Source organism: Solea solea, chromosome 4 (assembly GCF_958295425.1).
Source record: "Solea solea chromosome 4, fSolSol10.1, whole genome shotgun sequence".
In the NCBI taxonomy this organism is placed as follows: Eukaryota; Metazoa; Chordata; class Actinopteri; order Pleuronectiformes; family Soleidae; genus Solea; species Solea solea.
The window spans coordinates 6,168,796-6,196,182 of record NC_081137.1 but is presented as its reverse complement, the minus strand read 5'-3'; the positions used below and the strand labels follow the sequence as shown (position 1 = coordinate 6,196,182).

Genomic DNA, 27,387 nt, shown 5'->3' with positions numbered 1-27,387 from the left:
TACTTTATTAAGCTTTATTAATATACATGCCAGATTAAGATATATATAGTTACTGGAAAGAAAGCACCAAATATTACAAAAACTAGAAATAGTAATACTAATAATAGTAATACTATATATATATTGCTCTGTTTATTAGAGGCATGGGTCTATTTTTCATGGGATATATAACCCTCCTGTTGTTATTATATTGTATTGCTTTACTTCTATTTTTTGTAATATTTGGTTATAAAACATGGACATAATGTGCTGATATGGAAGTGTGCAAAAATATTGTTATTATTATGAGATTTTATTATTATTATTATTATTACTGAGCGTAATGGTGAAATGTTGAGTGTTTTCATCGAGCCTCTTGCTCCGATTGGCTCAGTGGCGGACCACGTGGTCGGGCAGTCACGCGCCTTCCAGGAACCCGTCAGGAAGAAGAAAAACAAAACAAACCCGATAGAGCTGCGGCAGCGTGTAGACTCCATTGAAAAGTGGGCCTTATTACCTCCAACTCGACAGCACACAGAGGTCCCGGGCGAGGAGAGGCGCGTGAGGGGACTTTCCTTGAGGTGAGTGGCTGCGGTTTGGTGTGTATTTGTGGAGGATTAGCCTCGCAGCTAACGGCAGCTTGGTCAGTTGTTGTGTATCGGGCTTCAGCTGGGATGAGGAAGGGGGCGGACGGACGGAGGCCATACTTACTCACTCACTCACGGGGAAGCTGCGGTGGGTGAAAGGAAAAACACAGCCAGTGTGTTCCGCGTTTTAAACACACAGGAGGTTGAAGCTAACGCTGTCTGTGTGCTGTGTTTACATACACACACATATGTATTCTGTCACTGTGTTCGCTTGCTAACAGCTCCAGGCTGAGATCGCGTCCTTACATGTTGGGGCTAAACCTGTCAATATTAAAAATAACCCTCAGTTAATAGAAAAAAAAATTAGAAAATTATATTTCTCCTTTAACTCGCTTAAAAAGCTGCTCTTATGTAAGCCTATTAGCTCTGGACTGTATCTTTAAATTACCCCGTGTCTTTTATATTAGGCTTAAAACGGATCAAATATGTCTTTTGTGTCATTACTGATGTGTATTTCCGGTAAAAAGAGCGTAAATGTGGTAATTTAAGGCCATATGCTGACTTTTTTGCAGATAGAGCAGCTCGAGGTACACGCCCCCCAACCCCAAACACATTCACTCAGTGCTGCTGGAGGAAAAAAAAAAAAAACTCGACACAGCCAGAACTTTCCATGTGACCTCAAATACTCAAACACCCTAACCTGATTTATATTTACACAGTCGTATATGATTTCTATAATATGATTTAAAAAAAACTAAATTAATATTCTAACTGTTTTTCCTCCACTAACTTGACTTGACATAATCGTTATAGTTCGCATCTCCTTGTGTATGGAAATGCTAACAATTTACGAATTCAGGTTGTGCTGGTAAAGTGGCAGATTTGGCTGTAAATGTGTTAAATATGGGGCTATGTAGGCCACGGGCACAATGTAGGCCTCCAACTTGTTTATCTTCTGCCTCAACCTAGGATGAAAAAGGCTGTTTGTTATAAAGCAGCTCTCCCGTGATTGACAGCTCTGGCAGCCAGTCAGACGCTCGCAGGGGCGGGGCTTTGTCTTCGACGGACCAATAGGAAGGGGAGATTACGTGGGTGTTGGCACAGCGTGTTAGATTGAGGTTTGTTATGCTTTGCTGAGGATCTGTGCTGAGTGCAGAGACTGGAGACATACTGGTGACTTTTATGTCTTTATTGGTGTTTATTATGGGTCGTTTGTAAACTGCACGTACCTGCTTACACGAGAGTGGTGTTTGTTGTGATGTGGTTGCTTGTGCTGTTAAGCTGTGCATCCTCAACTGAATGCATCTCCAGGAGAAGAGATATATTTTTTTTTAGATGATTCTATGAATATGTGTAGGTTTTATCTGTTTACCCTTTCACACCTTTCTGTGTCATGTTTGTCTTTATGTGTTGGCATTGTGGATCTTTTATATAAGGTTTTTTTTTTCTGGGAAACTGCAGCCCTTTGTGCTTTCATCTGCAGATGCACTGTCACTACCAGAGCTGCTCGTCCATTACAATTGCTTTGTAACAGTGGGGAAGAAAACAACATTTAAATAACATATTTGTGCCGATTTCACACGTCAGTTATATAATCATGTGGGTTAAATTAATTCTATATATTCCTATTTAATTGAATTATTCTTTGTTGCTTCAAATAAACCCTTTTCACTTCAACTTTTGTGCAAACAAATCAGCATTTAGAGCTACAGTATGTAACTTTTAGTGGCGTTTTGATGATGTTATTGTTCTGCCTGTTTGGTCTACTAGAAAAGAAACATATAACCTTATTTGTATGCTGCATCCTTTGTCTGAAAATAGGCGATGTCAAAGCAAAACTATCAGACCTGACTGAGGGAGTGTTTGTGTGTACAAGCAGCTCTAGGGCAGAACAATAAGTGTTTATCCCGTCAAACTGCTGAACGACTGGGTTTTTTGGGTAGTAGGATTCACTTTTCATTGTCGCTCCTTTGTGTTTCTGTTGCCTCCGACTGTCTTGACATCAAACAAAATATAGAGTCATGTGGAGCAGATAGGCATAATCCGCCTTCTGTGAACTGATCTGACACTGATTTAAATGTGGGACGTTTGTTTACGTTTAAAAGTTACGCATTACGGTTTTAAACATAACTGTTGATTTAAATACACAATTTTTCACATGAAAATTTATGTTCAAATTGTATTCTTAATGTTGAGAAAATCACAAGATCAAGATGAGATACAAATTTTACAACCACCAGTTAAGTCTTTCATGCATGTTGTCATTATGTTTTCTGTGCTCCAGTCATTAGCCAAACACAATGATAATGATTCGACCACAAATTGTATAGTCTTTTTATTTTTAATTATTGAAGCAGAAGCCACACAATTCTGTTTCTCTGCTGCTATTGGATTTATTATATTCAATTAAATATTATTGATTTGGTTTGACAAAATAATGTATTAATCTTCCATTATCCTCAGGGACATTGGCATAGGCATTTTCACATTTAATTTCTGTAAAGATTAGAGGACTCATTTAAAAAAACTATTGTCAAATGATCAGATTATTATAGCATCAATTGTTACCCAACTAGTCCCACTATTTATTTAGTGACTTTGTAATAGTTCCTAAATAATTTAGATAAATGAATCTTTAAAATAGCAGACATAATGATGACCCACCCTGCATCCTGACCACTGCTATGACCTGTCTTGTCAGAAAAAGCATAGGTGGAGATAACAGTTTTTCACAAAATTTTCAATCCCTTAGTTAAGGATATTTGATAGTTACACCTGTGTTTGACAACTTTAAATGTGCACTGTGAAAACAGTCATTTACCACCACACTGTAATGACTGTAATGACATCCCACCTAAGGTTGAAACAACAATCGAATAATCGATTATTAGTGAATTACTAAATTGACGCTGTCATGCTAGCACTGTTGCCTTAAGCAAAAAAAATGTGGGTTTGTGAAACCGGTCTGTCCGAGTTTTCATGTTTTCCTGATGTGGGTATGAGTTTTTTTTCTGGATTCTCTGGTTTCCTTGTACAGTCCAAAAACATGCAGAGGTTAATTTGACACTCTACATTGACTGTAGGTGTGAGAGTGAATGGTTGTTTGTCTCTGTGTGGTGGCCCTGCAATGGACCCTGCCTTTCTCCCCGGATCAGCTGGGATTGACTGCAGCTCCCCACGATCCTCGCGTGGAAGATAAAGTGATAGACAATGAATGAAAGTTATCTGACTTTTTGGCTTCTTAAATTAGAATATTTTAAGCTTTTCTTGCTCTGTGGACAAAACAAGACATTTGAGAAAAAAAAATTTTTTCTTGTTGTTTCTCAAATGCTGAACACTGAGTCTTGTGATTCTGAGCTGCAGAGTTAACTAAAGTGTGAGGAATTGGAGAAGCCCAAACTCTTGAAATTAAGAAGTTAGAACAGTAAACCAATCACAGTAGGTTTGCTTTGTAAATTTGCAAATGAGTTGTACACTCTGGTGCTAGAGTTGCTAAGAACAGAAGAAAGAATTTGCACTTGTAGCGCATCCTGGTCTCTCTATTTATGACCCATTAACTGATGCATCAAGTCTGTTGAACATCATGATATACATACTGACATAGTTCAGACATTTTCTCTGATAACTCACTTAAAAATGGTCAAATCAAACAGCAGCGTTGTAATAATATCGATGTGAAGTTGCTATACCGCTTGCTAGGATGAACACCTTTCTTTGTCAAGTGGTGAAGAAAACTGAAAGTCAATATTTAATCAATAACAGTGTAATGTAGCTCTGTCTGTTTATTACACACCAGCAGTATTACTGCACAAAAAGCCATATAAATTAATAATTAATAACACAAACCTGTAAGCATACTTGGCATTGAGTGAGCTTTTAGTGTCTGTTTGTCTGTGCCCATGCTGTACTCACATATATGATTTGTGGCTTAATGACCTTTCATGCCATTTGCAGAGATTTTCCTGCTTTCTCTGTTTTAACAAACAGATATGGCATCTCATGCTTATTATCGCTGTAGGTATCGGGACCTGACTATCAGAAGGTACTTTATTCCAAATAAGACACTGGTGATTGTCCTACTTGGATCACGTCCAGTGTTGTGAGGTAGCAAATGTGAACTGTTTGCATGATAGAGGAACTGTGAGTTTAACAGAGCACAGTCACAACTGCTCTGTTTTCATTTAGCTGGGAAGACAAGCAGAGTTTTCTTGTCAACAGTTCAAAAAATATCCTCATATATTTGTTGCTTGTATTTGTCGTGATTTTGCGTGAGATAAGGATAAAAACAAGTTTTTAATCATTGAACTGTACATTTTGTCATATAGCTAATAATAACTGCTTTACCCATCGATTTACGTTTATCTTTTAGAGTGACATTTCTATGACATATGACAGTTTGGTTCTATCCACAGGGATTCAATTAACTCCGGCACTTAGTCTGGTATGCTACCGACAACCATTCTCTCCTTTCTTCTACCCCAATCGGTTGAGGCAGATGTTCGTACACCCCTGGTACATGCTCATTGTGTTCTTGTTGGGTTTCTCTGTAATAATTGTTAGGTCTTGTAAAAGTGCCTTGAGATAATGTATGTTATTGGTGCTATACAAATACAATTTCATTTTATAAATGCTGTATTAATACCGATTATTCATTTGTAGAATGTGTGAATTTTATTTTTCTCTCTCTTCCCCGTAAATTTTATTTTCTATTACTATACTCTCTGTCTATCAGATTATACTGTGAAGTGGTGCTCAACTTTGCTACACATACATGAGCTGGTGGAGGAACCTGTTAACTGCATGTGTGAATCTGTCATCCACACAGGAAATCATATTTTTGTGAACCGATTGCATTGTGACGCCACATGTTAGTCAGTTGTCAGTGGAGGCTATAAAAAACCAAAAGCTCTTATTGTAAAAGACAAAACTCCATTAGAAGACAGATTATGTGTCTAACATTTGAGCTGCAGCCGTAGAGAGTGATGTATCCACAGTGCATCACGACAGCCTATTAAAAAAAGTCAATCAAATTACTGAGAGTGAGGAGAGTGTTTTATTACCTGAGCTGGAAAAATAGAAGCCGTTTCTTGTTTCAGACTCAGACTCATGTAAACTTGATGCTGCGTCATCATGTTATCTATAGTTAGAATAGAAACAGAATATCCTACCTGTTATTGTATGGTAAAAATTATTTAAATTTTGTCGCCTCAGATTGAGCCTATCATGTGTACTTAAGCAAGAACTGTCACTACACGATCTGTACAGGAAACACGATTTGTTCTTAGCATGTGTGAACGTGCAGCTACCTCCTGTTACGGTGTAGATCTATTCAATGAAATAAGAAATCCTTATCACAACCTCTTTAGAGTGTTTACTTTATTGAAAACCCCCAAACTGCCGTAAATAAAGTAAGTAGCACATGTGTAGAACAAATTTGGTTTCCGGTACGGATTGGGTCGCGACAACGCCCTTCCTTTTTGTAGGCCACCATTTAACTCCACCATGTTTCGACAACAGCTGACTAGACAAACCCACCAGAGAGTGCATTTCACATTTTGAAGTGGAAGCTTGTCACACAAACATCCTCTCTGGTATGTAAAAGCCACTATAGTTTATTTATTTGAATCTGCAGTCTCACCATTAGAAGTCACTAATTCTTACACACTGCACCTTTAACTGTCCGTGTTGATTGCGGTTATCAAAGAAAGCTGAAATTGTATGTTCCCCAACAGGGGGGGATATACAACAACACCTAGCCCCAACAATAATCAAAAGCCTCATGTATTGCTGAGTGATTTGACCCGGGAGTGAATGCTGATTTAACACATTCCCGCTGATTTTAGCTTAATCCCTCAAAATTGGCTAATAGAAAAGATCTAATTCTTGCATCTCTGTACTACTGTACGTTTGATCAAACCATAAGAAAGAAATGCAGCTAGGATTTTTTGGGCCCTGTCATGCTCGGTCATAAATACTTGGTTCTACATCACAGCCTGTGTCAGCTATTGAGCCGACTCAGCTCCTGGAAAAATTTAGTGCAGCTTTTGACTGGAGAGGTGAGAATTGCAGTGACTCGGTTTCTGCATGTTCGCTCCGTGGTTGTGAACGCTGTTCTGTTCCTCACTTAATATAGCACATAGTCTAGATTAATGCTTTTGTTTTTGTTGTGTTCAGGCCATGTGTTTCCACATTCTACTTTTGCCACCAAACAAATCCAGACACAGCTGCCCAGGAAGGAAGTACATGCACTGAGATACGATGATAATCTCACTTTGTATGTCTGCAAGGTCGAGTTTCTAAATTTACCCATGGTCATGTGTTTGCATAAATCTTAATGTGCCTAAACTTGTGCGTTAGCATGTGCCATGGTGTTTGTAGAGGTGTTGCATTTGTAAATGTGGCTATACGTTTTCTCTGTCACTTCCTGTTCCCATGTAAAATGAATAAATAGACGAGGACAGATCTCAGGGGTGAAGAGTTCAGTTCAGTCAGTCAGCAAGCATAGAGGGGAAGTGATGTTGTCCTCCAGCCTTGTGGAGGAGTGGCACTGGTGTGTGTGTGTGTGTGTGTGTGTGTGTGTGTGTGTACTGTATGTGTGTCAGCTGTTGGCTGCCAGGGTCATCATGTCTCCATGTAGATTCTCATTTGTTTGCTATGCAAAAGCAGAGGGGGACCAATGGTTGTGGTGCAGTTGGTAGGTGGTGTGAGACGAGCAAAAATGTAAACATGTTGAAAATTATGAGAAAATAAATGCATCAGAGTTTGTAAAAGACTCTTAATGGACTCCAGTGATGTATGTTAGAGATTGAGTGGACACATAATTATGTACAATGTATGTAAATACATACATTAACACATAAAAGTGATTAAATCTGCGTCTTTTGGGTTTTTATTTTGTGATCATTGATGAAAACACTCACCGACTCAGAATACAATCAGAATAGTTCAGTAGAAGTAATAATTTGCTCCCAGTGTCGTGAACATTCTTAGACACATCTATGGCAAAAATGCATCTTGGGCTGCAGGGGATTATTTTTGATGTATTACTATGAGTGGCTACTGGGACAATTTGGCAAGTGTAAAGCTGCAGCTTGTCCTGTGTTTTTTTTTCTTCTTTTTTTTTTGGGAAAAAAAAATCGATTTAAAATGATGACTCAGTTCTTTCCTGGGATTTCATTAGTCAGAATTTGGGCTTTTGACTTTTTGTGGCATGAGCTAGTTTGTGCAAAGTGTTGGTTTTGTCCGGGATGGAAAACTTTAAGTGCTTTAGTGAAAAGCTGTTTTCAGATCCAGTGCTGGAGATCCAGCCTCTCATCCAGCAGTTATCAGTAAACACAGGGAGGCCTGGACCCTGGAGGCAGCAGTCCAGGGTTTCCCGGCAGCACCGTGTCACTGTTTTACATGTTGTGTTCATTGAAAGATAGAGGGGCTATTCATGTGCCAAAAGGCCTGACTGTTGTCATATGGAAAAAAGGCCAATTCTAATAAAACTCATTCTGGAGTCCATAAGTGACCACATTACCGGAATTCACTCCCCATTTCAGTGAACAGAGGGCAGTGATGAGTTTGCTCCAATGTGAAATAGTGCACGTCTTCAGTGTTGGTTTGTCTGTTTGTGAGTAGCACAACTCAAAACAGTCAAGAACATATTTTGATGAAAATGTGGGAGTAGGTCATGGCCCAAGGAAGAAAGTAGAGATAGATTGATTTTGTTGATGATCTTGTGATTCCTTTACCGATCTCCTTTGTTGATAGAACGGTGCATTTGAGGTTTGGGCTTACTGAGTGCTTTTTCTAATTTAGGACTGCAATGATTAATTGATTATTACATTTTCCTATTTGATTAACTGCTTTAGTTTAATGTATAATTAAAACAAGCAAATTTTTCCACTTCTTAATTGGGAATATTTTATGGTTTCTTTTCTCTGTATGAAAAGCAAGTCATTAAAACCTGATCATTTTGGTTTGTGGATCTTAGAACATCATCATTTCTAGTTTTGGGAAACATCCATCAACATTTTCTGACATCTTATGAGCCTAACAACTCATCGGTTAATCAAGGAAATAATCGAATGATCAGTTATGAAAATAATTGATTAGTTGCAGCACTACACTTAAAACATTTGTTTGTGTAGCTGCTTATTATAATACAAGCAGTGGAGAAGGAATAATAAAGGAATAGTTCTCAACTTTTCTCACATTTTCCAGTTTTTTCTTGTTCATAAATCTTAATTTTGTTTTCAATAAAATGTTTGTGTAATTGGTGAAATAACCTGATAAATTCGAGGTATCAAGAATGCGTTAAAACTCAAAAGTGTGTGGGGATTTAGTAATCCAAATTTATCTGTAAAAAGTTATTTAAAGTCCACTGTAAGTTTGCATCTCTTTTGTGTCTTTTGTGTTTTATCTCTGAAAACAAATGAATATTTTGGTGTTTGTTTTATTTTATTTTGTCTGTAAAATGTGAAAATATTTATTGAGTCTTTTTTTAACTAGTGTTTCACGTATACCAAATCCTAAAGATGTCAGTATGCATTCATAGAAATACCAGTGAGCATTTTATTTTTATTTAAAAACAAAATTACAGTCATGTATTACATTTCTGTTCATTGGTTAATGGATTCAGATGATTTCACAGTTACTATATTGATTTTTCACGATCGTGTCCTTATTTTGATTACACGTCACAGACCTTTTCTTTGTTTTGTTTGAAAGAATCATCAATCAGTTCCACATCTTAAGGTTTCGTGCAGACTAACAAACAAACTCTGTGGCTGTGGTTAAATTGTCTCTGCACATTTTCGGTGGCTTGTCACTTTGTTTCCGCTTGATTTTAATAGATCTGTTCTGTTCTCTCTGTCTGTCTATGTTTTTCGCCACAGACCTACAGCACACAGAGAGCCACAGCAGACCAGACCAGGTAGAGCCCAGTTACTGACTCCCTCTCCCCACCCCCATCCCCCTTCCAGCCTCAGAGGCTGCATCCACCAACTCGCCGCAATCGTCACACTCAGCAGTAATTTACTGTGCTGATCAGACAAAGTCACGCCACTGGGACTGGACAGGAGACCCAGAGGTTCCCCCCGCTGGAGCTCTAAGCTGTGCCTGGCAATGCCTCAGGTAAGAAGGACGACAGATGGAGGGAGGCTGTTAATGACAAACGGGTGTTTGGCTGCTGCAAATGCCTGAATGTTTGATTATTTCCAGCAGTTGAAAACTTGCAAAATCAACAAGAAATATTATTGTAATATTAATAGGTCTGGTTAATAATTTAATAACAATATATATCATGGTGTAATTTTCTTCGGTATCAATGTAACCCAGTTTCAGTACATATAATGTTTACACACTATAACACAATTTGAGACGCAACACATTATTGCTGTGAAAGTTTTGCCTCAGATTTGTTAAATCATGTTTAACATGTTTGTTGTCTTCTGTCAATAAACTGATTGAAAACTACAATTGAAGGTGATATAATATGTAGAATATGTACAGCAGCGACCTTTAGTGTTTAAAACTGTCCCTGTAATCACATCAACATTGCTTGAGCGTGGATCCAGTAGGTTGCCAGATTTTACAAAATGTGGAAATTAAAGAAGTTGCACTTATACCTGGAATTACACTGTGTTCATGCACATCCACAAACTTAATTGTCTCAACATCTGTTTTATTTTTTATACACGTTGAACCCATTTGGTTAATGATCCTGTTTTAGCAGTAGGCAGAAGTTTGAAATTGAAATTGTGTCTGCTTCAGAGCAGCAGCCTAGAATTGTCACATGATTAAAGAACAACAAGACAACAATAACAGACAATAAAAACATTATGTTAAATGTGGAAAAGAGAGCTTGTGTGGGAGAGCGTTGGCTAACCTTGGCTCAAGTATCCACACTGACATGTCTGTTGTGGTCCGTTGTCAATTTCCCCTCTCTTTTTTTTCAATCATTTATATTTAAACATATCTTTGCTGAAGGGGCAAATGTTTCCTCTTCTCTGGTCAAGATTCTTTAGAGAGGCGAACTGAGGCTTTTTAGGTTCGGTGTCATTCTGCATCTCTGACGTTTGCAGCCAGCGGCTCTCTGCTCGCAATGTTTCTTTTTTAGCGTCAAAACATCCTCGTCAGTAACAAACCGGAATGCTCGTGTCAGGATTGCTTGTTGTTTTTTCTTTGTATTTCTAAAATTATCATTGACTAATGTGTTAATTCACAAATGTTTATTCCAGTATCAGTCAGCCTTCATTACACACAATGTAATGCAATGTTGATTCATTTTTGGAATATCCTTTTTCCTCCTGTTGTGTTGCAGCCCAGCGTCAGTGGGATGGAGCCTCCCTTTGGGGACGCCTTTCAGAACTACTCATTTGCTGACCAGGCTTTGACCAGCACTGAGCTACTTGCCACCAGCTCTGACCCAGACTTCATGTACGAACTGGTGAGTGACTGCACGCACAAATGCACACACACACACACACACACACACGCACACACACATTCTTGTACAGAATTCTTAATGAGAACACTCATAGACATTGCATTCCCTGGCCCCTTATTCTAACTTTATCAATCACAACTAAACGTAAATCCAAATCTGACCCAAACCCTAAAACCAAGTCTTCAAAAAGCCCTTTAAAGTTTGTTTTCACAGGCTACTATAGGCATACAGGCACACATGCACACGTGTGCGTGCACACATAAGTCATCTAACAAAGCCTCTGTAGTTTGGAGTATAATTTCACTTCCTGTTCATATTTGCAGATATCAGCCTTTTCTTTCTACTGATTGCTGTCAGCCTCAGTGTTGAGCTGTGTGAAGTTTCTGTTGCTGCTACCGCTCTTCACTGGCGAACCAGTTTTAAAAGTGAAGCTGCTTTACGTTATGAAAGTGGGATATCACAGTTAGTCGTGTTGTTTTTCAAAGCGAGGCTGTCACTTTTAAGGGATTGCTGGGAGGAAGAGAACAAACAGAAACTATTGCAGTGAGATGATCAATGCAGAGCTGCAGATGACAGGCTCTGAATGTGGTTTGCAAGATACGCCACACCTCATCAAGGTAAACAACACATTTGACCTTCCTGCGACGTGCAGTGGAAGCACACTTGAGTGGTCACAGTTGCTCAGCTCAGCATGACAATCTCCAGCTGTTATGGGAAAAAAATAGGTAATATGATACAGAGTACACCAGCATTAGGAAGCATATAATTCAAGCACTGTATGTACTACAAAAAAACACTTGGATATGATTTTTACACAACCTTTACAATCATTTAAATTAAAACAGGAATGCATGAAGGACTGAATTTAAATAATGCAGAGTAGAGGAAGACATTTTGGCTCACTGGGATGCCTTAATGTTATTAGTACCTTGTGCTTACTCTGCTGCAACACCAGAAATATGTATTCACCATTACCTGCTTGTAAATTTCAAAATCAAGACATTTTTAGACATTCTCCTCGAATCAGTATTTTGAATCATGCATTAAAAGTAAGCAGCGATCTATATGAATTTATATGTCATTATAATGGAAATAAATAAATGAAAGCGGTCAGGTCAGCCCATCTGCCAGCGTGGCATTTAAATCATTGATCCGTGTCTAATTGTTTATCGTGTGTGTGTGTCATTTGCCAGAGTCGCAGGTGGGTGATGTGAGGCAGCTTCACACAGACAGATCACCTGTCACCACTCACTCTGTCAGCTGCAGGTGTCCACCTTTATTTCCTGCCTGCTGTAGACTAAACAACAGTGATTCACCGTCCCTGCTCCATAGTAACACTTTAATATGCAGGATGAGCTTTCATCCCTCGAGCGTGAACAACTGACAGATGCGGCTTGGCTTGATGGCTCCTGTTAACTCTTTGACTATGTGTGAAATAAATCGGTGATGTGATGTGATCTACCCCATTTCTCCTGTTAAGACAAACGTCAACACAGGTCACATTTTCCTCAGAGAGGTGAAGTGCGTTACATTTTGACAGGTAGCTGACAGATCCAAAACATCACAGATTTGTTAGTTTGTTTGTGCAGTTTTTGTGCTGGAAGAATTACGTAAGATCTTAAATAGCAAAGATTCTCATCTTTAATCCAGAACTCACTTGACTCACCTTTTATCTTTTTCTTCCCTCTCCAGGATAGGGACATGAGCCACCGACAGAGTCCCTGTGGGGACAGTGTAGTGGGGGCCGGTGATGGAGGAAAGGAGGTTGAGGGCAGCATGGATCAGCTCATGGGTTTCGGCGAGACTGAGACGGTGTGCAGCAGCTCAGCGTTTGAACAGTGGGACTCCTACTGGGAAGACCTCACCAGGTACTGGGTTATTTATTAATTGCTGGGGCTTATTGGATTTAGAGTTGGCCAACCATTTTTAATGACATCACTTATAAATAGATAATTATTAAATAACCTGCACGATATTAATTCGTAAGGTGGCAACAAGTCATAACGTCACCCTTAACAGTCTTAACTTCCATTTCGATGCCTTGAGAATCATGAGTCACCTGCTACTGGGCTTCTTTTGGACGATATCTTATTGTCTATTTTTCTTTCAATGGGAACAATAGATGTAAGATAAGATAGTCCTTCATTTGTCCTGCAGTGGGGAAATTTACATTGTAAGGTTAGTAACATAAAAATAGCACGTAACATGTGCTATTAAAGAAGAGCTGATATTAGCGATTGTCAGGATTAGCTTCTCAGGCCAGAAGTGAGAAGCAGACATATTTTCCCATAGACTTCCATTCAAATTGAGTTATCTTTACAAGCAGCGAATGTGCCCCCTGGTGGCTATTCAGTATATTATTGATAAGCTTCAACCAGCAAACTGGAAGATGAGTATGTCCACTTTTTATTTGAACCTAATTGCCACCACACAATTATTCTCATTGACTTGCTTCAACAAATGCCCGGAAAATATTGACAGGTTTTAATAAGACAGTATTTTGAAGAGGAACGGGGAAATTTCATCTCATCAGTCATTATCACATATTGTCTTTGTTTCTCTATACTCTTTGTATATACATGAGTAAAGTAAAGTTTCCACTGTGTGCCTCTGTGCCTACAGATACACACGGCTGGCCAGCTGTGATATCTGGGGAACTAAAGAGGTGGATTTCCTTGGATTGGATGATTTTTCTAGTCCCTACCAGGATGAGGAGGTGATCAGTCGAACCCCGACCCTGGCTCAACTCAATAGTGAGGATTCTCAGCCTGTGTCTGAGACCCTCTACCCCCCTGCTGCCGACCTGACCCTGCCCACCCCCCAGCTTCAGACTCAGCCCTCCCAGTTTCCTTGGCACAGTAAGAGAGCCATGCACCCAGGCCAAGGATCTGGCCCTGGCTCTGTACGGCCCTCCCAAAGCTCCACATCTGGTTCTCGTCCCTCCCGCAGTCTTCTCCCAGACTTCCCTGAAGGCTCCCAAAAAGCCACCAGGCCTGTGCCCTCCAGCACTGAAACTGTGGCTAAGAACCAGAACCATCTAAGTCTCACCCAGAACCACAGCCAGGCTCAAAGCAAGACCCCAGTGCGAGGAACCAAGATGCTTGCTCCATCATCCCATGGTTCTGACTTCGTTCGGAAAGCTAAAGTTCGTGTGAGTGCCGTGCAAAAGGCTCAGCCAACCCTTCCCATCCAGCCAGATCCAAAGTCAGTTCCACCTCTACCTCTCTCCCAGCCCCAAGACGAAAAGGCTTCCACTTCAGCTTGTGCTACATTAGTGGGATTTCCTGGTGCTGCAGCCGGTGGCTCTGGCACCCTGACAAGCTTTGAGAGGAGGGCAGAGGGGACAGGAAAGAAAGAGATGCCTGTTGGCTGGTCCTCCTCTGTGCCTCAACTAGTGGAGACAAACCAGGCCCTGGAGGGCAGCACCTCTGGGCTGGTGAGTAGTGGTGAAACTGTGGCAGTGGCTAGCAGCAGCAGTCCTGGTGTTCTGGTTGTCGAGGGCGCTGTGGAGAAAAGCAAGGAGGAGGAACACAACTACTCGCTGTTCCTGACCCGCACCCAACAGGCCGGCAGAACCCATGCCCTGCTGGACGAGGATGAGGAAGAGGAGGATGAGGAAGAGGCAGATGAGGAGGAGGAAGCTGATGGACTGGAACTAGACGACGAAGACCACGATGAAGGATTTGGCAGTGAGCATGAGCTTTCTGAGAATGAAGAGGAGGAGGAGGAGGAGGAAGAGGAGGAGGATGATGACTATGAAGCAGACAAGGACGACGACATGAGTGATGCCTTTTCTGAACCAGGTATCCTCAATTAAAGTCTGGTTAATGTGTAACATATCACTGTCAAATTGTCACTGAATTATTACTCTCTGTTTTCCTTAATTTACCTACATATTCTTAAGTTCTCGTCTCTTTTTCTCTCACCTCTCTCAGGCTGTGACATGGAGCTGATGGAAGACATTAAAGGCCTGACAGCAGGAGTCTCTACCCGGAAAAGAGGCAAGCGTCGCTACTTTTGGGAGTACAGCGAACAGCTCACCCCCTCCAAACAGGAACGTATGCTAAAGCCTTCTGAGTGGGACAGACACACGCTGCCTAGCAACCTGTACCAGAAGAATGGGCCTCTCCATGGTATACATACATATACACATACAGACACTTCTACTATATGTATATGTCTTTTTCTAGAGGGTTTAAAATACATTCTTGTGAAGTTATGGTTTGGATTTTCTACAGTAGCAGCCACAACACAACAGGTTTCATCCCGTGTGCTGTGTCAGTACTCCACGTTGAGCTGCAGATGACTACACAAACTTTTTCCTTCTTTCCTCCTTCTTCTTTTCACCATGAAGGAAAGTACATGTTGAAAAAGTCGCGTCGCACAGATGTGGAAGACCTGACTCCCAATCCGCGAAAGTTGCTGCAGATCGGCACCGAGCTCCGCAAACTGAACAAGGTGATCAGCGACTTGACGCCGGTGAGCGAGCTGCCGCTGACTGCACGGCCGCGCTCCCGCAAGGAGAAGAACAAGCTGGCATCCAGGTAAAATGTGCACAAATGCAGCGGTTGAAGTCGAGATGCTGATACGAGAGCGGTGTGTCACATTTCGCGATGCCAACAATCTGATGTGTTTCTGCAGAGCTTGTCGTTTGAAAAAGAAAGCCCAGTACGAAGCCAACAAGGTGAAACTCTGGGGACTCAGTACAGAATACGGTATGTTACTACACCTGTTTCTGTATTTATACCAAGTTCATCAACCTCTAAAAACATCTTAGTTATGTCAATCATCATCAGGTAATTTTACCATAATTACAGCACTCTTATGTCAAACAAATACTGTCAACACTATTACAATTTTATTGAAGTCTTAATGACAGTATGTCAGTATTAGATGTTTTGTGTCCATGGTAATCTGAGCTCTAACATCTTCCTGTATGTCCTTGTAGATCGGCTGCTCTTTGTGATCAATACTATCAAGGAGGAGATTGTGGCACGAGTCGAGGACTCTACTCCCCGGCCGACCAACATGACTGACACTCTGGAGCGGCTCATCCAGGAGACACTTGGTGAGGATTAAAAAAAGTAGCCCTACTGAGTAAAGTTCATATGATTATGTCTGTGCAGATTATTTTTTATGTTATCCAAAACGGTGGCAAAGGGACCTGAAGTTTCTTTCTTGAAGGCCATCATGATTAAAAAAAAAACAGTGTTTCCAAAGTATTTTATATGATGACCCACTTTGTAAAGATAACAAATGGTTAGTAAAGCAAGTTCAGTTCAGTTGCCTACATTTTAACCTAAAATTATGTTAGATTTAAGGCTTGAAGTATCTATGCTTCACACGACTCCCTGTGTCAGTATAACAGTGTTTTGTTTTTGTGTCTGTGGAGACACAGAGTGATGCATTTTACATCACAATTAATTAAAAGAGAACTTTAGGAAGGATTTAGCCCAGGTTCTCTGAAACACGAGTGAGGTTGTGATAAGGAAACAAATGTTGAAAGAGAACAGTTTGAATGTGGACCTAGAGTCGTCCTTTCATAAAGCTCTACAGGCTCACCTGAGACAATGGGTAAGTCTTTGGGGTAACAACAATAGTATGGGCAACAGAAGTTACATACTGAAAAAAATCAATTCAGATTGAGTTCAGAGCTTCATTTTCTCAAAATTAGTTTGCAGATTACAGTACACAACAAAAACAGACTTATTCCAGACGTGAAGTTCATCATCTTTGCACTTGAAATTCAGACACTTCACACGAGCTAAACATGTACAGATTAGGGCCAAATGTAAAAACAATTTTGAAACCCACTGACTTCTGAGATTAAAGTCAGAATTCTCAGAAATGTTCTCTCTTCCATAAAAAAAATGGACTGTCTGACTGTATGCTTATGTGTCTCTGTGTGAAGTGGCATCACCTGTTGCTGGGGAGACGTCAGACTTTGTCAACAAGATCTTGGAGAACACAGGAAGCGGCGACCCCACTGGAGGACTTGTGGGACTGCGAGTGCCCACTTCCAAAATCTAGACAAGCCGCTGTCCACCGAGAGGAGTGGACTCAATATTACCACCGTGCTGTCCCATTGTAACTATGCTCCCCTCTGCATGCCCCTCCAACCCCGCACACATGTACACATTCTTAGTCACACAAACACACATACCACATGTTGTGTGTATGTATGTGTGCTTGTTAACAGCCATGCACCTGTATGGCCCATACAACGTAGCTTCCTGCCTCTGCATTCTGCACGCAGAGTCGGCCCGTCACCGTTTCCCCAACCCATCATTAGCATCTGTTGGGAAACGCGCCTCTCAAAGCAAACAATGGTCGGGTGTATAGCTAATAGCACGTCCTAAATCCACTGGTGATTCTTAGATGTGTTTAACATAGCATTGCGTTGGGTTGGTTGAGTCGGAGGTTCACTTCCAGGGCTGAGACAGAGACAGTCACACGAGTGCAACCACTGGAATACTGATGATGGAGGAAGAGCTGTTACACCATCAAAGGTTGAAAAGGGTTCCGGGTATCATTTCCTCGAAGAGCTTCACTTCACATGGCAACGAAAGCGAAACGTGGGATGTTCAAAATTGACCCACCGATAAAAGCACTTCACTGAGAAAAAAAAAAAGAAAAAAGCTTTGGTTGCAAAGACAGCTGCAGAGGGAAAAAAAAATTCTGCATGTTCTGAGGCCTTATGGGGTGGCAGGAAATATTTTGTATTGAAGGCCTAAATATGTTCCTGCCATCCCCTGTTTGCCAATCAGCTTGTTGAAATGTGGGCGTTATCTCCTCACAAATTAATGCCACAAACAAAACAACGACAACAAAAAAGCACTTGCTGAAGCTGAAAGTTAAAAAGGAGAAACTACAGTATGTGGCATCCTGCTGGGTTGGTGACTCAGTTGTTGACCATGTGGAGAGGAAGCACATGTAGTTTGGTGCTTATTTTGGCCTTGTGCTGGTTATGACTGGACTGGGACTGGGAGTGGACTGTGAGGAAGATCATGGTGGTGATGAAGAAGACACGGACAGTGATCCATCTCCTCCAACAGTCTCACACACACATGTACATAGAGGTGTCTCCCAGTGAAAAGCAGCACCGGCTCCCCTTTTTTTTGTACAGTAGAGGTGACCAGGCTAACAGTTTGGTGTGTTCATACTAGTGTTTGATCAAAGTTCTATTCATTGTGCCTTTTTTATGTATGTGTGTGTTTCTGTGAGTGTGAGTGAGGATGTGAGAGGGACTGAACAAGGAGAGGTGATTGGACAGAACTCCTTGAGGTTCCATTTTGAGGCGAGGACTACTTTACACTGAGGGTGATTGTTAGTGAATGTGAGGAGGGAGACACCTGTCGGGGTTTAGTGTGTATTTCAGTTGTTTAAAGATATTCTGAATGTACATAAAAACAAGTGGAAGCTCTCGTTGCGTGATGCCACAGAGTCTGTGTATATAGGAGGGCTCTGCAATAGATTACTTGTGGTTTTTGGTACTTTTGTCTTTGAGGGTAAGGGTTAGGGGTTTACCGGATATTTTCGTTCAAGAGTTACAAAAAAATAATATTTGCACACTATATTTTGATTGTTTTTTGTACCAAAGACACATGCAACGAAAAAAACGGCGACCAGCCAGTTAAAGTAAGGTTTTGCACAGCTTACCTGACGCCGTATTGAATGTAAGAAATGTGGGAGGGTCAGGGAACTTCATAGAACTGTGAAATTAGTTTGGGTCCAATTCTGTACAGAAAAGGAACATTCATTATTATTACTTTTTATTTTTATCTAAAATTTTACCCCATCTGTGGGGTTCTCCAGTTAATTAGTTGCCTATGAAGCACTTCATTCCCGAACTGATTCCTCTATCCACATGCTAATTGTGTTAACGCTCTTATTTAGGACAAAAAACAAGAGCACTAGTAGATAAGCTATGTTACTTCTTTTTTTTTTTTTTTTGCTTGTTTGTCAAAGTGTCATCAACAGTAACCAAAATGTTTTGTTCCTGTGTAGAAGGCTGTACGTAGACGAGGTCTAGTTCATCCACAAAATATTAACTGAATTGTCTTTTTAAGTACTGTATATACGAAAAACATCAATGATATATCTCTATCAAAGGTGAAATGCCACTTTTCAAGATTCATTTTAAGCATGAAACATTTCTATAGCTTCTCCTTGCATTCAGAAAATTAGAGGAAAAATAGGAAAACCAAAAAAAAAAAAAAAAAAGGTTCTTGTTATATTTTTGTATTATAGCTGCCTGCTCGCTTTTCCTGATGGTTTGGAAGTATTTGCTGGTCGGATTCTCCAAATGGAGGGAAGGAGTTTTGGGTTACAGAGAATTTATTCCAGACAAAATGCAACACAGTCGAATGTCTAAAGTCGAGTCTATAAGAGAATGAGAACAGGCCGTCTTTAGCACAGATAGGGACGTGGAGATGAGAGGGCTGATGAGGAACCAGCCGCGGTGTTGTCATAGACGCTGTAAGAAAGCCAAAGCCACTCGATTCCGTCGTAGGCTGATCTAGATTCAGCACTATGCGTTGCCTTTTTTTGGTCCTCCCGGTTTTCACACATATTCCTTCTTTAACCGTGAAGCGGGTTGAATTCTGCATTTCCTGGGATTGGCATCACTTCCTCAGAGGTTCCCCTGCTCATCTTAATCTGCCTGGTCCACAGCAATTGTTGCTCACTAAAAACACACAGCGTTACAAAGTTCGGGCCACCAACTGGCAGCGTGTCCGACCTTTAACGATGCATGTTGCCTGTGTATGCGTCCCTCTCTGCTGCCTGCTCCGAGGGAACTCTGCCATTCCCAGGAATTTCAGAATTCGGCCTGAATTCACGCATTTAGTGGGCAAATGTAATAAAAAATACTTTATTGATGCTGAATTCAGGTTAGTGTGAAGTGCTCCTTCGCATAATGATGATGGTGATGCAGAGCTGTGGTCTTTGTGTACCATGTGATTGAATAACGGCGAGTGCTACATACAGTATATAAAGTATATATTTTTACTGTTTTCCATTTTGTCTAAAAAGGGAGAAATGGTGCTTTTTTCTGAAAGGAGAACAACGAGTATCCATGATTCTTATTTGACTTCTTTAGTCTAGTTGTAGCCTAATGACTTGCTCTCCCCTGCCGTCCATAGCTATTTTCCTAGTAGTGATTCGTTTTTGTAAATACACTATAAGTTAATATGTATCTTATAAATGTTAGATATATGTATAGAATACTATATCTTCTATGTTTGAAAACAAAAGCACTTTGTCCAAAAAGAGAAAAAAAAAAGAAAAAAAAGAAGCATTTTTTTTCTTCCATTTGCTGCTAAAAGGCCTGGTGTGAATGCTGCAAGTGTACTTGATGACTACTTGCTCGGATTGGTCTATTACCTGAAGCGGCTAGGTCTATAAACTAGCGAGAAGAAGGTGTAGAGTCGTATGTCCTGACGAGGGTTGGATCTACGTGTTTCTGGAGTGTCGTAGTGATGCCAGGTGATACGTGAGAGCGAATCATTGCTACAGGCATTGAGAGACGATAGATCTATATCCTGGTCAGAGACGGTGTGGACAGTGTGTGTTTGTGGTCTTAAAAAAAAATTAGGGTTTTGATTCCAGGGCCCCTACATTGATCCTGATGCTGAGCCCCTTGGCGTCATGATCCATTTGCCTTCAGTAGAGGTTTCCTATGGAAAAACTGATTCTGCTTTGGCTTCCTCTTCAGGGTGATGTACAGTGTAGACACATTTCTCCAGAGAGCTATATTGTTATCATTTGTAAACTGATTTCTACTTGTGACTTAATGAGGAGGGGGTTTTAGCCTGGGACGGCCAGGAAGAGCTCGTTTGAAAAGATCTTCCTGGCCGCCTTGGGGGAAGTTACTATATCACTGTACTGTATGGCAAGCCAATTACAAATGAAGACTCAATCCGGACACTTATTGCCTTCTTAAATAACTTCACAAACAAAAACAATAACACGGCAGACAATTCAGCGTCCCAGGGTGTGCGCCTGAGGTTTATGATATTGTTCTACCAATATACGGACAACAACAACAACAACAACAACGACGACAACAACAAATCCATTCAGCCTGATTCGCTCAAAACAACCTTGATTGAAGTAGCAGACGTGGCAGAACGTGCCTGAAAAACGGCTTCAAAAGCTTGAGCTCATTGTGCCGAGTCATTTCCTTTGGGACAGCATTTGACGCCTCTTTTTTTCAGCCGCGGTTTTGCCCCGGTCTGGTCGCGGGTCAGCAGCGGTCAAAGGGTCCGCTGGCTGACGGCCGGCGGAGAAATGCGTCGCGTGTGTTTTGCTGCCGATCACGAGGCTGGTTCAAGAGAGAGTCCTCACAGGTTTTTACATTTAGCATGAGAGGCGCAAGCTGTGCAACTTTACATTCAAACCAGGAGACTCTGTGGCATTTTTAAACCGTCAAGGAAATGAGTGAAAATCCACGCCAGTAAAACTATTCCTTATTCTTTTTTCTTTTTTTTGATTTCTGATAAATCCTATTCAGTCAACTATTAAGCTAATAGAGTGTGTAACATTGTGCTACTCTTGTCCAATACAAGCTAAGTGGATCCATAAAGCTCTTCTTCAGCAAATCAGGGTAATATCGTTCTTCTATCTGACATACTGTATGTGACGACATAGAAAATCAAAAGAAAATATATTTATATTCCAGTTATTGTCGCCATTCTTTACTCTGTACAAAATATTGTACGTGTGTGTGTGTGCGTGTTATGAATTGTCAATGTCAATCACTATGGTGCAATGATCTCTACACAAAGTTTAAAAAAAGAAAAGAAAAAAAAACCGGCCAACGGATTTGTCACGAGAATTAAAACACATTCTCTGTTCTTCTCCAAATCGGTATTGAAACAAACATTTTCCTCCCACAGTTCTTTGGACTCTCGGCTGAGACGCAGCTGGTGTAGTCTCTCACGTGGTGCTGATTTGTTTTGGGGGTTTTTTTTGTGTTTGGTTTTTTTTCTATCAAAAATTCACGAGTGAAATTAGCACCTGTCACAAAAACGCTGATTATTGTCATCAGACCAGACAAACTCTCTCAATCACTTTCATTGATTCTGTCAGTTAATGACATGTTGGATCAATCAGAGGCAGATTCACAGACTGATGCTTTCTGTATTATTGACTTGTATGATCATTACTGTTCATTGTACCATTCTTTCTTTTGTAAAAGCCAGACTCCTGGATTTGATGTCACTGCACAGATACAATGAAGGGTCTTTATTCCATTCGATGACCATACTCATAACTGCCGAAATAATTCAGTATATATCTGTAGTCTGTTGCTTTAGGACATTACTTTTATCACCTAAAATGTTAACTTCCAACCTCAAGAGGAAAAATTTGGTTTTGTTGGTTTTATGCAGTGTTTTAGATTGTATACATTCAATTAGTTCATTCAAATAAAAGTGACAAAAGATTAAAATCATTATACATTATGGTTTTTGGAGTCCACTTTAGCACCTTTTAGCCCATTTGCTTTAGTTTAATGGCAGAAAATAAACGTTAGCGGCTGTTTACAGTGGAAAAAAGTTCTGATAATGTTTACTCATATGTTTACCTGTAAATTTTGCGTTGTGCTCTCTCTACAAATTCTATATCTGTAATATCACTTTTACCAAATATTCTTCGTAAGCTGGGTTTTTGGGGGACAAAACCATCGTAATAAATGACCTCATTACTGGCTGTACTGTCAAATCTCAGAGTCTGGCTTCAACTTTTATTTTTCTCCGAGACATTTCAAATCCTATTCAAAGACGTTTGTTGCCCTAAAACAACAACAACAACAACAACAACAACAAAAGCTAATTAGATGCATAAACAGAAGTGTACTCTGTGACAAAAGATGCATTTGGAATGGTTTTATTTATTTTAATGTTTTTAATGCCAAGTCCCTGCACAGAACTAAGAGAATCTGGTGATGTTTGCCGTTCTTGCAGATGGATGAATATTTTGGCCAACATTCATCGTCACAAGGTTGTTGTTGCATGACTTTTTGGGCTCACTGTACTCTCAGTCGAATGATTTCAAACCTGCTGCTATTGAATTGAGCACAAAGAGACTTTAGATTTTGGTTTTGGGTGTCCATGACATTATTATAGTGTGTTATTATTGTTATTATTATCATTATTACCACCACACACACCCAGTTTTTTTTTTTTTTATACCCCTTTCCGCACTTTTTCTTTCCTTCGACAGTCAAAAGACCAACAGCGTTTCTCACCTTGCACTTGGTTGTACAATGGAGAAAAAAAAAAAAAGGATATTTCGAATATGATGCCTGCTGAACCAGGTGCCTTAATCAAATATATGAGAACACAAATCTGCACATTCTGACAGTCTGGAGAGGGTTTCCCGACAGAAACAAGGGGGCTGGGTTTCCCAAAACCTGAACTTGAAATAGAACAAACAAAAAAAGAAAGAGAATTGAATTCCAAATCAATAAGATTTCTGTAATAATCAGGTTTTAACAGCAAATGAGTGGAGTTTTACTAAGAAGAAAAAAAAAGAAGCGTAAATGACAATGTGTGAACTAAATTGTTTTGGGAAACCTGGTTCTGTTTTAAACTCTTTCTCTGCCCACTACGCCACGTTCTTGTGTTTTCTGTTTTGGCTGCTGCTGCTATCACCGCTGGTGTTTCGATGTGGACAAGAGCAAACTTCCGCTGTGTCTGAGGCAGAGGGAGACTCGGGCCTGCTTTTTTTAAAAAAAAAAACCGACTCACTTACATACAAAGCGTTCTTATTGTTCTCCTTGGGTTTCGCGACGTGCGGCACTGTGCTGTAGCCTCTCAAGACCTCTTTCGAGTAAGATTTCAAAAAGAAAAAAAAAAAGAAGAAGAAGAGAAAACACACACGACAGAACTTTCAGTTCCTTAACTTTGCTATTTATGAAGTGCCAGAACCTCCTCGAAGTCAGTGTTGGCACTGAGTCGCAGGTCGCGAATGAAGCGACAAACTGAGCAGGAGGTAAACTGTGGTGCTAATCTGTCAGTGGCTGGGTGCTAACATGGCTGCGTTTAAAAAGCTGTATTAGCCATATATTATTCCTTCTGTTGATGACTCTGGTCAGTCTCGTGTGTCTGACTGCTGCACTGCTGTACGCTGACATAGCGAGGTATAATTCTGCTGCTGCTTTGCCGATTAATGTAGTCTTATTGTTGTCAGGATCCAGAAAGATCATGAATGTTGTATCTTTATACGGCCGCTGTCCTTCTTTTATGTTTAAAACTTTTTTTTTTTAAATATTGAGTTTATAGTTTGATATTTATGCTCTGAGTCTCAAATGTTGCTTTGTTTTCCTAAATTATATTTTATCGCCCCCCTTTTTTTTTACCCTGATCCTCGTGTTCATTCCATTTGTTTTGATATTTATTTGTTTGTCCTGTAAATTCAGACTCTCTTTGTTTTAACGAGACTTTATAGCTTTTCCGCTGAAGCGGGCTTTGTCCTGAGTCAGCGACTTCACAACGTGAGATTCACAGACACAGATCAGAGTCACAGTGAAACACACGTGTCATTATAATCACATAACTGCTAAATGTGTTGTCTTAAAGTTTTATAACATGTTATTAGATGTACACAGATTTTTAACTAACTGTTTCCAGTGACAGGGAAAAAAAATCTATAGATCAGGTTAAGAAATTGTGAATTGACAGAAATACATTTAATGTAGAAATTTGTCAATTAATTCAGTTTACAGCTGCAGATTTTACTCCAGTAAACAAAATGTTGATCATTTTAGTCATTTTAAAGCTAATGCCATTTCCTCTTTCAATCAACTTCATATTACTTATTATTATGTCACTGTATTCTGATATTTTTGTACGCAAAATTAAGTAATTTATCAGCTGGAAAAATGGACGGCAGATTACATAAGCTATATCTAATTAGCCATGTTAGCATAACAGCTGTTGACTCGTCAAAAGTTAAGCATCAATTTTGAAATCGTTTTTTTTATAACTATTACTGTGATTTATTTGCTCCTTCAAACGTTAACATGGATCATTTTAGAATCCCTAAAATAACATTTAATTGATTGTGAGAAAAAAAACAAACTATGCATGTATTATCATGATGATTTTTATAGCTTTCCTTGCTGTTGCCAATAGCCAGTTCCAGACTGGAAACTCTTAATTTATTGAATTGTTACGGACATGAAAGTCCATAAACACAGAGGTCAAGTGCCGAACACTTCAATGCACAGTTATTTTGCACTTTAAAATTAGCCAACTAATGTAAGATTAACAGAATTATCTGAGGACAAAAACTTAATCAGAGTTATTTGGAAAAGTGATGCCACTTTATTTTCTCTATGTCCAAAAGAAGCCAGAGGTTCACATTTCTTTGAAGTTTCATTGTGACTTTGAGTAATTGTTGTCTGTGAAGCCCATGGAGTGTGTTATTTGAGGTTCGATGTGATCAGAAGGGAGAGTTAATCCCTAAACCAGGCTCAGCAAACAGAATCTAACCTCGACATACATTTTTAAAGTCATGACTCTCCGCAGCCTTAGAGCTCAGGTCAGGATTGCCTGCGCTCTCTAACTTAAGTTTGGGGAAATTTGACAAAAAAACAGACAAATTGATAATGAGCGTTCGATCATGTTTTCTGGGAAAACTTCACCGCTGCACCAGAGAGGTTTCGCTCCTTCTGAGTGTTTGTTTTTCCTTCAGAAGGGCTTTGGTCCGCAGTCGTCTCGTCAGGGAGCTCCTAAGATAAGACAGGAGTCACTAAAGGCTGGTGGGCAGAGACTCTTCACCCTCCTCTGCAACGAATGATGGGGAGACTTTTGAATCCTCATCTGCAGACTAATCTATTCAGGCGAAAGACAAAAAAAAACAAACAACATCCTCGATAATAACAATAAAAACCCCCTCTTTCTATATTTACTCACGTGCAACTCATCATCCAACACTGCAATGATTTATATCTCCTTCCAGACTTGCCAAAATGCATGACGTGGGAGACCGTTATCAGAAATATGTAACGTGAAACGTGCGTTCCATTTCTTTTCCTTTTTCACTTTTGATAACAATGACAGACAGTGAGACGATTTTATAGGAAACCCAACCATACAAGTCCAAACATGTAGAGGATGTGGGATGTATCGGTCACTCTGAGCTCCACAGCTACATGCCATTGTTATGATGCTTCTGGTCTTGTATGGTAACTTATATGACTAGATCAACAGCATGGGATCTTTCTGTAGTTAGTCCTGTGTGTGTTCCTCTCACCAGTCTCAGTAGGAAGGCTGTACTTCATTGCTAAGTGCTCTATAATAGATCTCTTGGTGATTATAATTTCATAAAAAAGCGAAACCTGCAGAAAGTGTATCCTGCTGAAACTAACTTGACCCTCTCTTTAGCAATGACGTCTATATTTGTAGTTCACATATATGCCTGTTCTATTACAATATCTTGACAGTTGTTATATTTATGTTGTGTAATAAATGTCGTGCTGGGTTTATACTTTTGTTTTAACTCACTTTTTTGTTTTGCATTGTGTTTTTCTTTTCTTTTCTTGGAGGCACAATGGGTGGCTTTATGCACAGGCATGAAAATGTAAAAAAACGAGACATTTTTTTTTTTGGTTTGTACTGTAACAGCTCATTCTGTTTCAGAGCTTCTGACAGTTTTGTCTCTGGCTGCTCCACATCCTGTAGACACCTGCCCAGAATCTCTGTTGTGTTATTGTGCCTCTCTTTCTCTTTTTTTCTTTCTTTTTTTTTTTTTTAAATAAAAAAAATTATTATTTCTCTGTTGTATCAGCCAGGAGTTGGTACCACAACTTTGCTTGTAACCACAATAGTCCGATTATGTTTATTGATTTTAATATCAAAATAATAAAATCCATTAGCACCCCCACCCTGAGTCTTGTGTGTTTATCTATTGTTTATATGTTTTTGATGTGTACATACAGTACATACTAATTTATTATCATTAGTAATGTTATTATTGTCAGAATTTCTGCAGTGAACCAATTCAGGTCAGTACATACTCTGAATAAACAATTAGCCTTCAATTATTGTCAAATAATAAGCCAGTATGACTACTGTAAGAAATAAAAGGTTGTTTTTTAGAGTGAGTTGTAAGATGTCATGTAGTAAAGCTCAATAATTACATTACATTATGTATGCAGACGCTTAATTAGTAACGTTTGTACCTTTTTAAGTGAATATAAATGGTAAATGATAAATTAATGGTGCACACATGAAAAACAGCAAATTGATTGAGATCAATCACTTACAAAGTGGCCAACAGTTGTCACCCATGACCAGCCAACATAAAATATATATTATATCATCATAAAATATATATATTTTATGCAATTACAGTTAAGTCATTGTTGTAATATTACTA

At 39.7% G+C, this 27,387-nt stretch overlaps 1 protein-coding gene across 1 annotated transcript; it reads left to right on the top strand.

The window, feature by feature from the left end:
- Positions 1-427: 427 nt before the first annotated feature.
- Positions 428-26,892, top strand: crebrf (creb3 regulatory factor). The gene is made up of 10 exons (XM_058627100.1): positions 428-560; positions 9,449-9,686; positions 10,876-11,001; positions 12,694-12,869; positions 13,624-14,804; positions 14,937-15,134; positions 15,356-15,545; positions 15,643-15,716; positions 15,950-16,069; positions 16,913-26,892. Exons 2-10 carry the CDS (start codon positions 9,678-9,680, stop codon positions 17,029-17,031), a joined length of 2,193 nt encoding a protein of 730 aa, XP_058483083.1. The 5' UTR covers positions 428-560; positions 9,449-9,677; the 3' UTR covers positions 17,032-26,892.
- Positions 26,893-27,387: the final 495 nt, after the last annotated feature.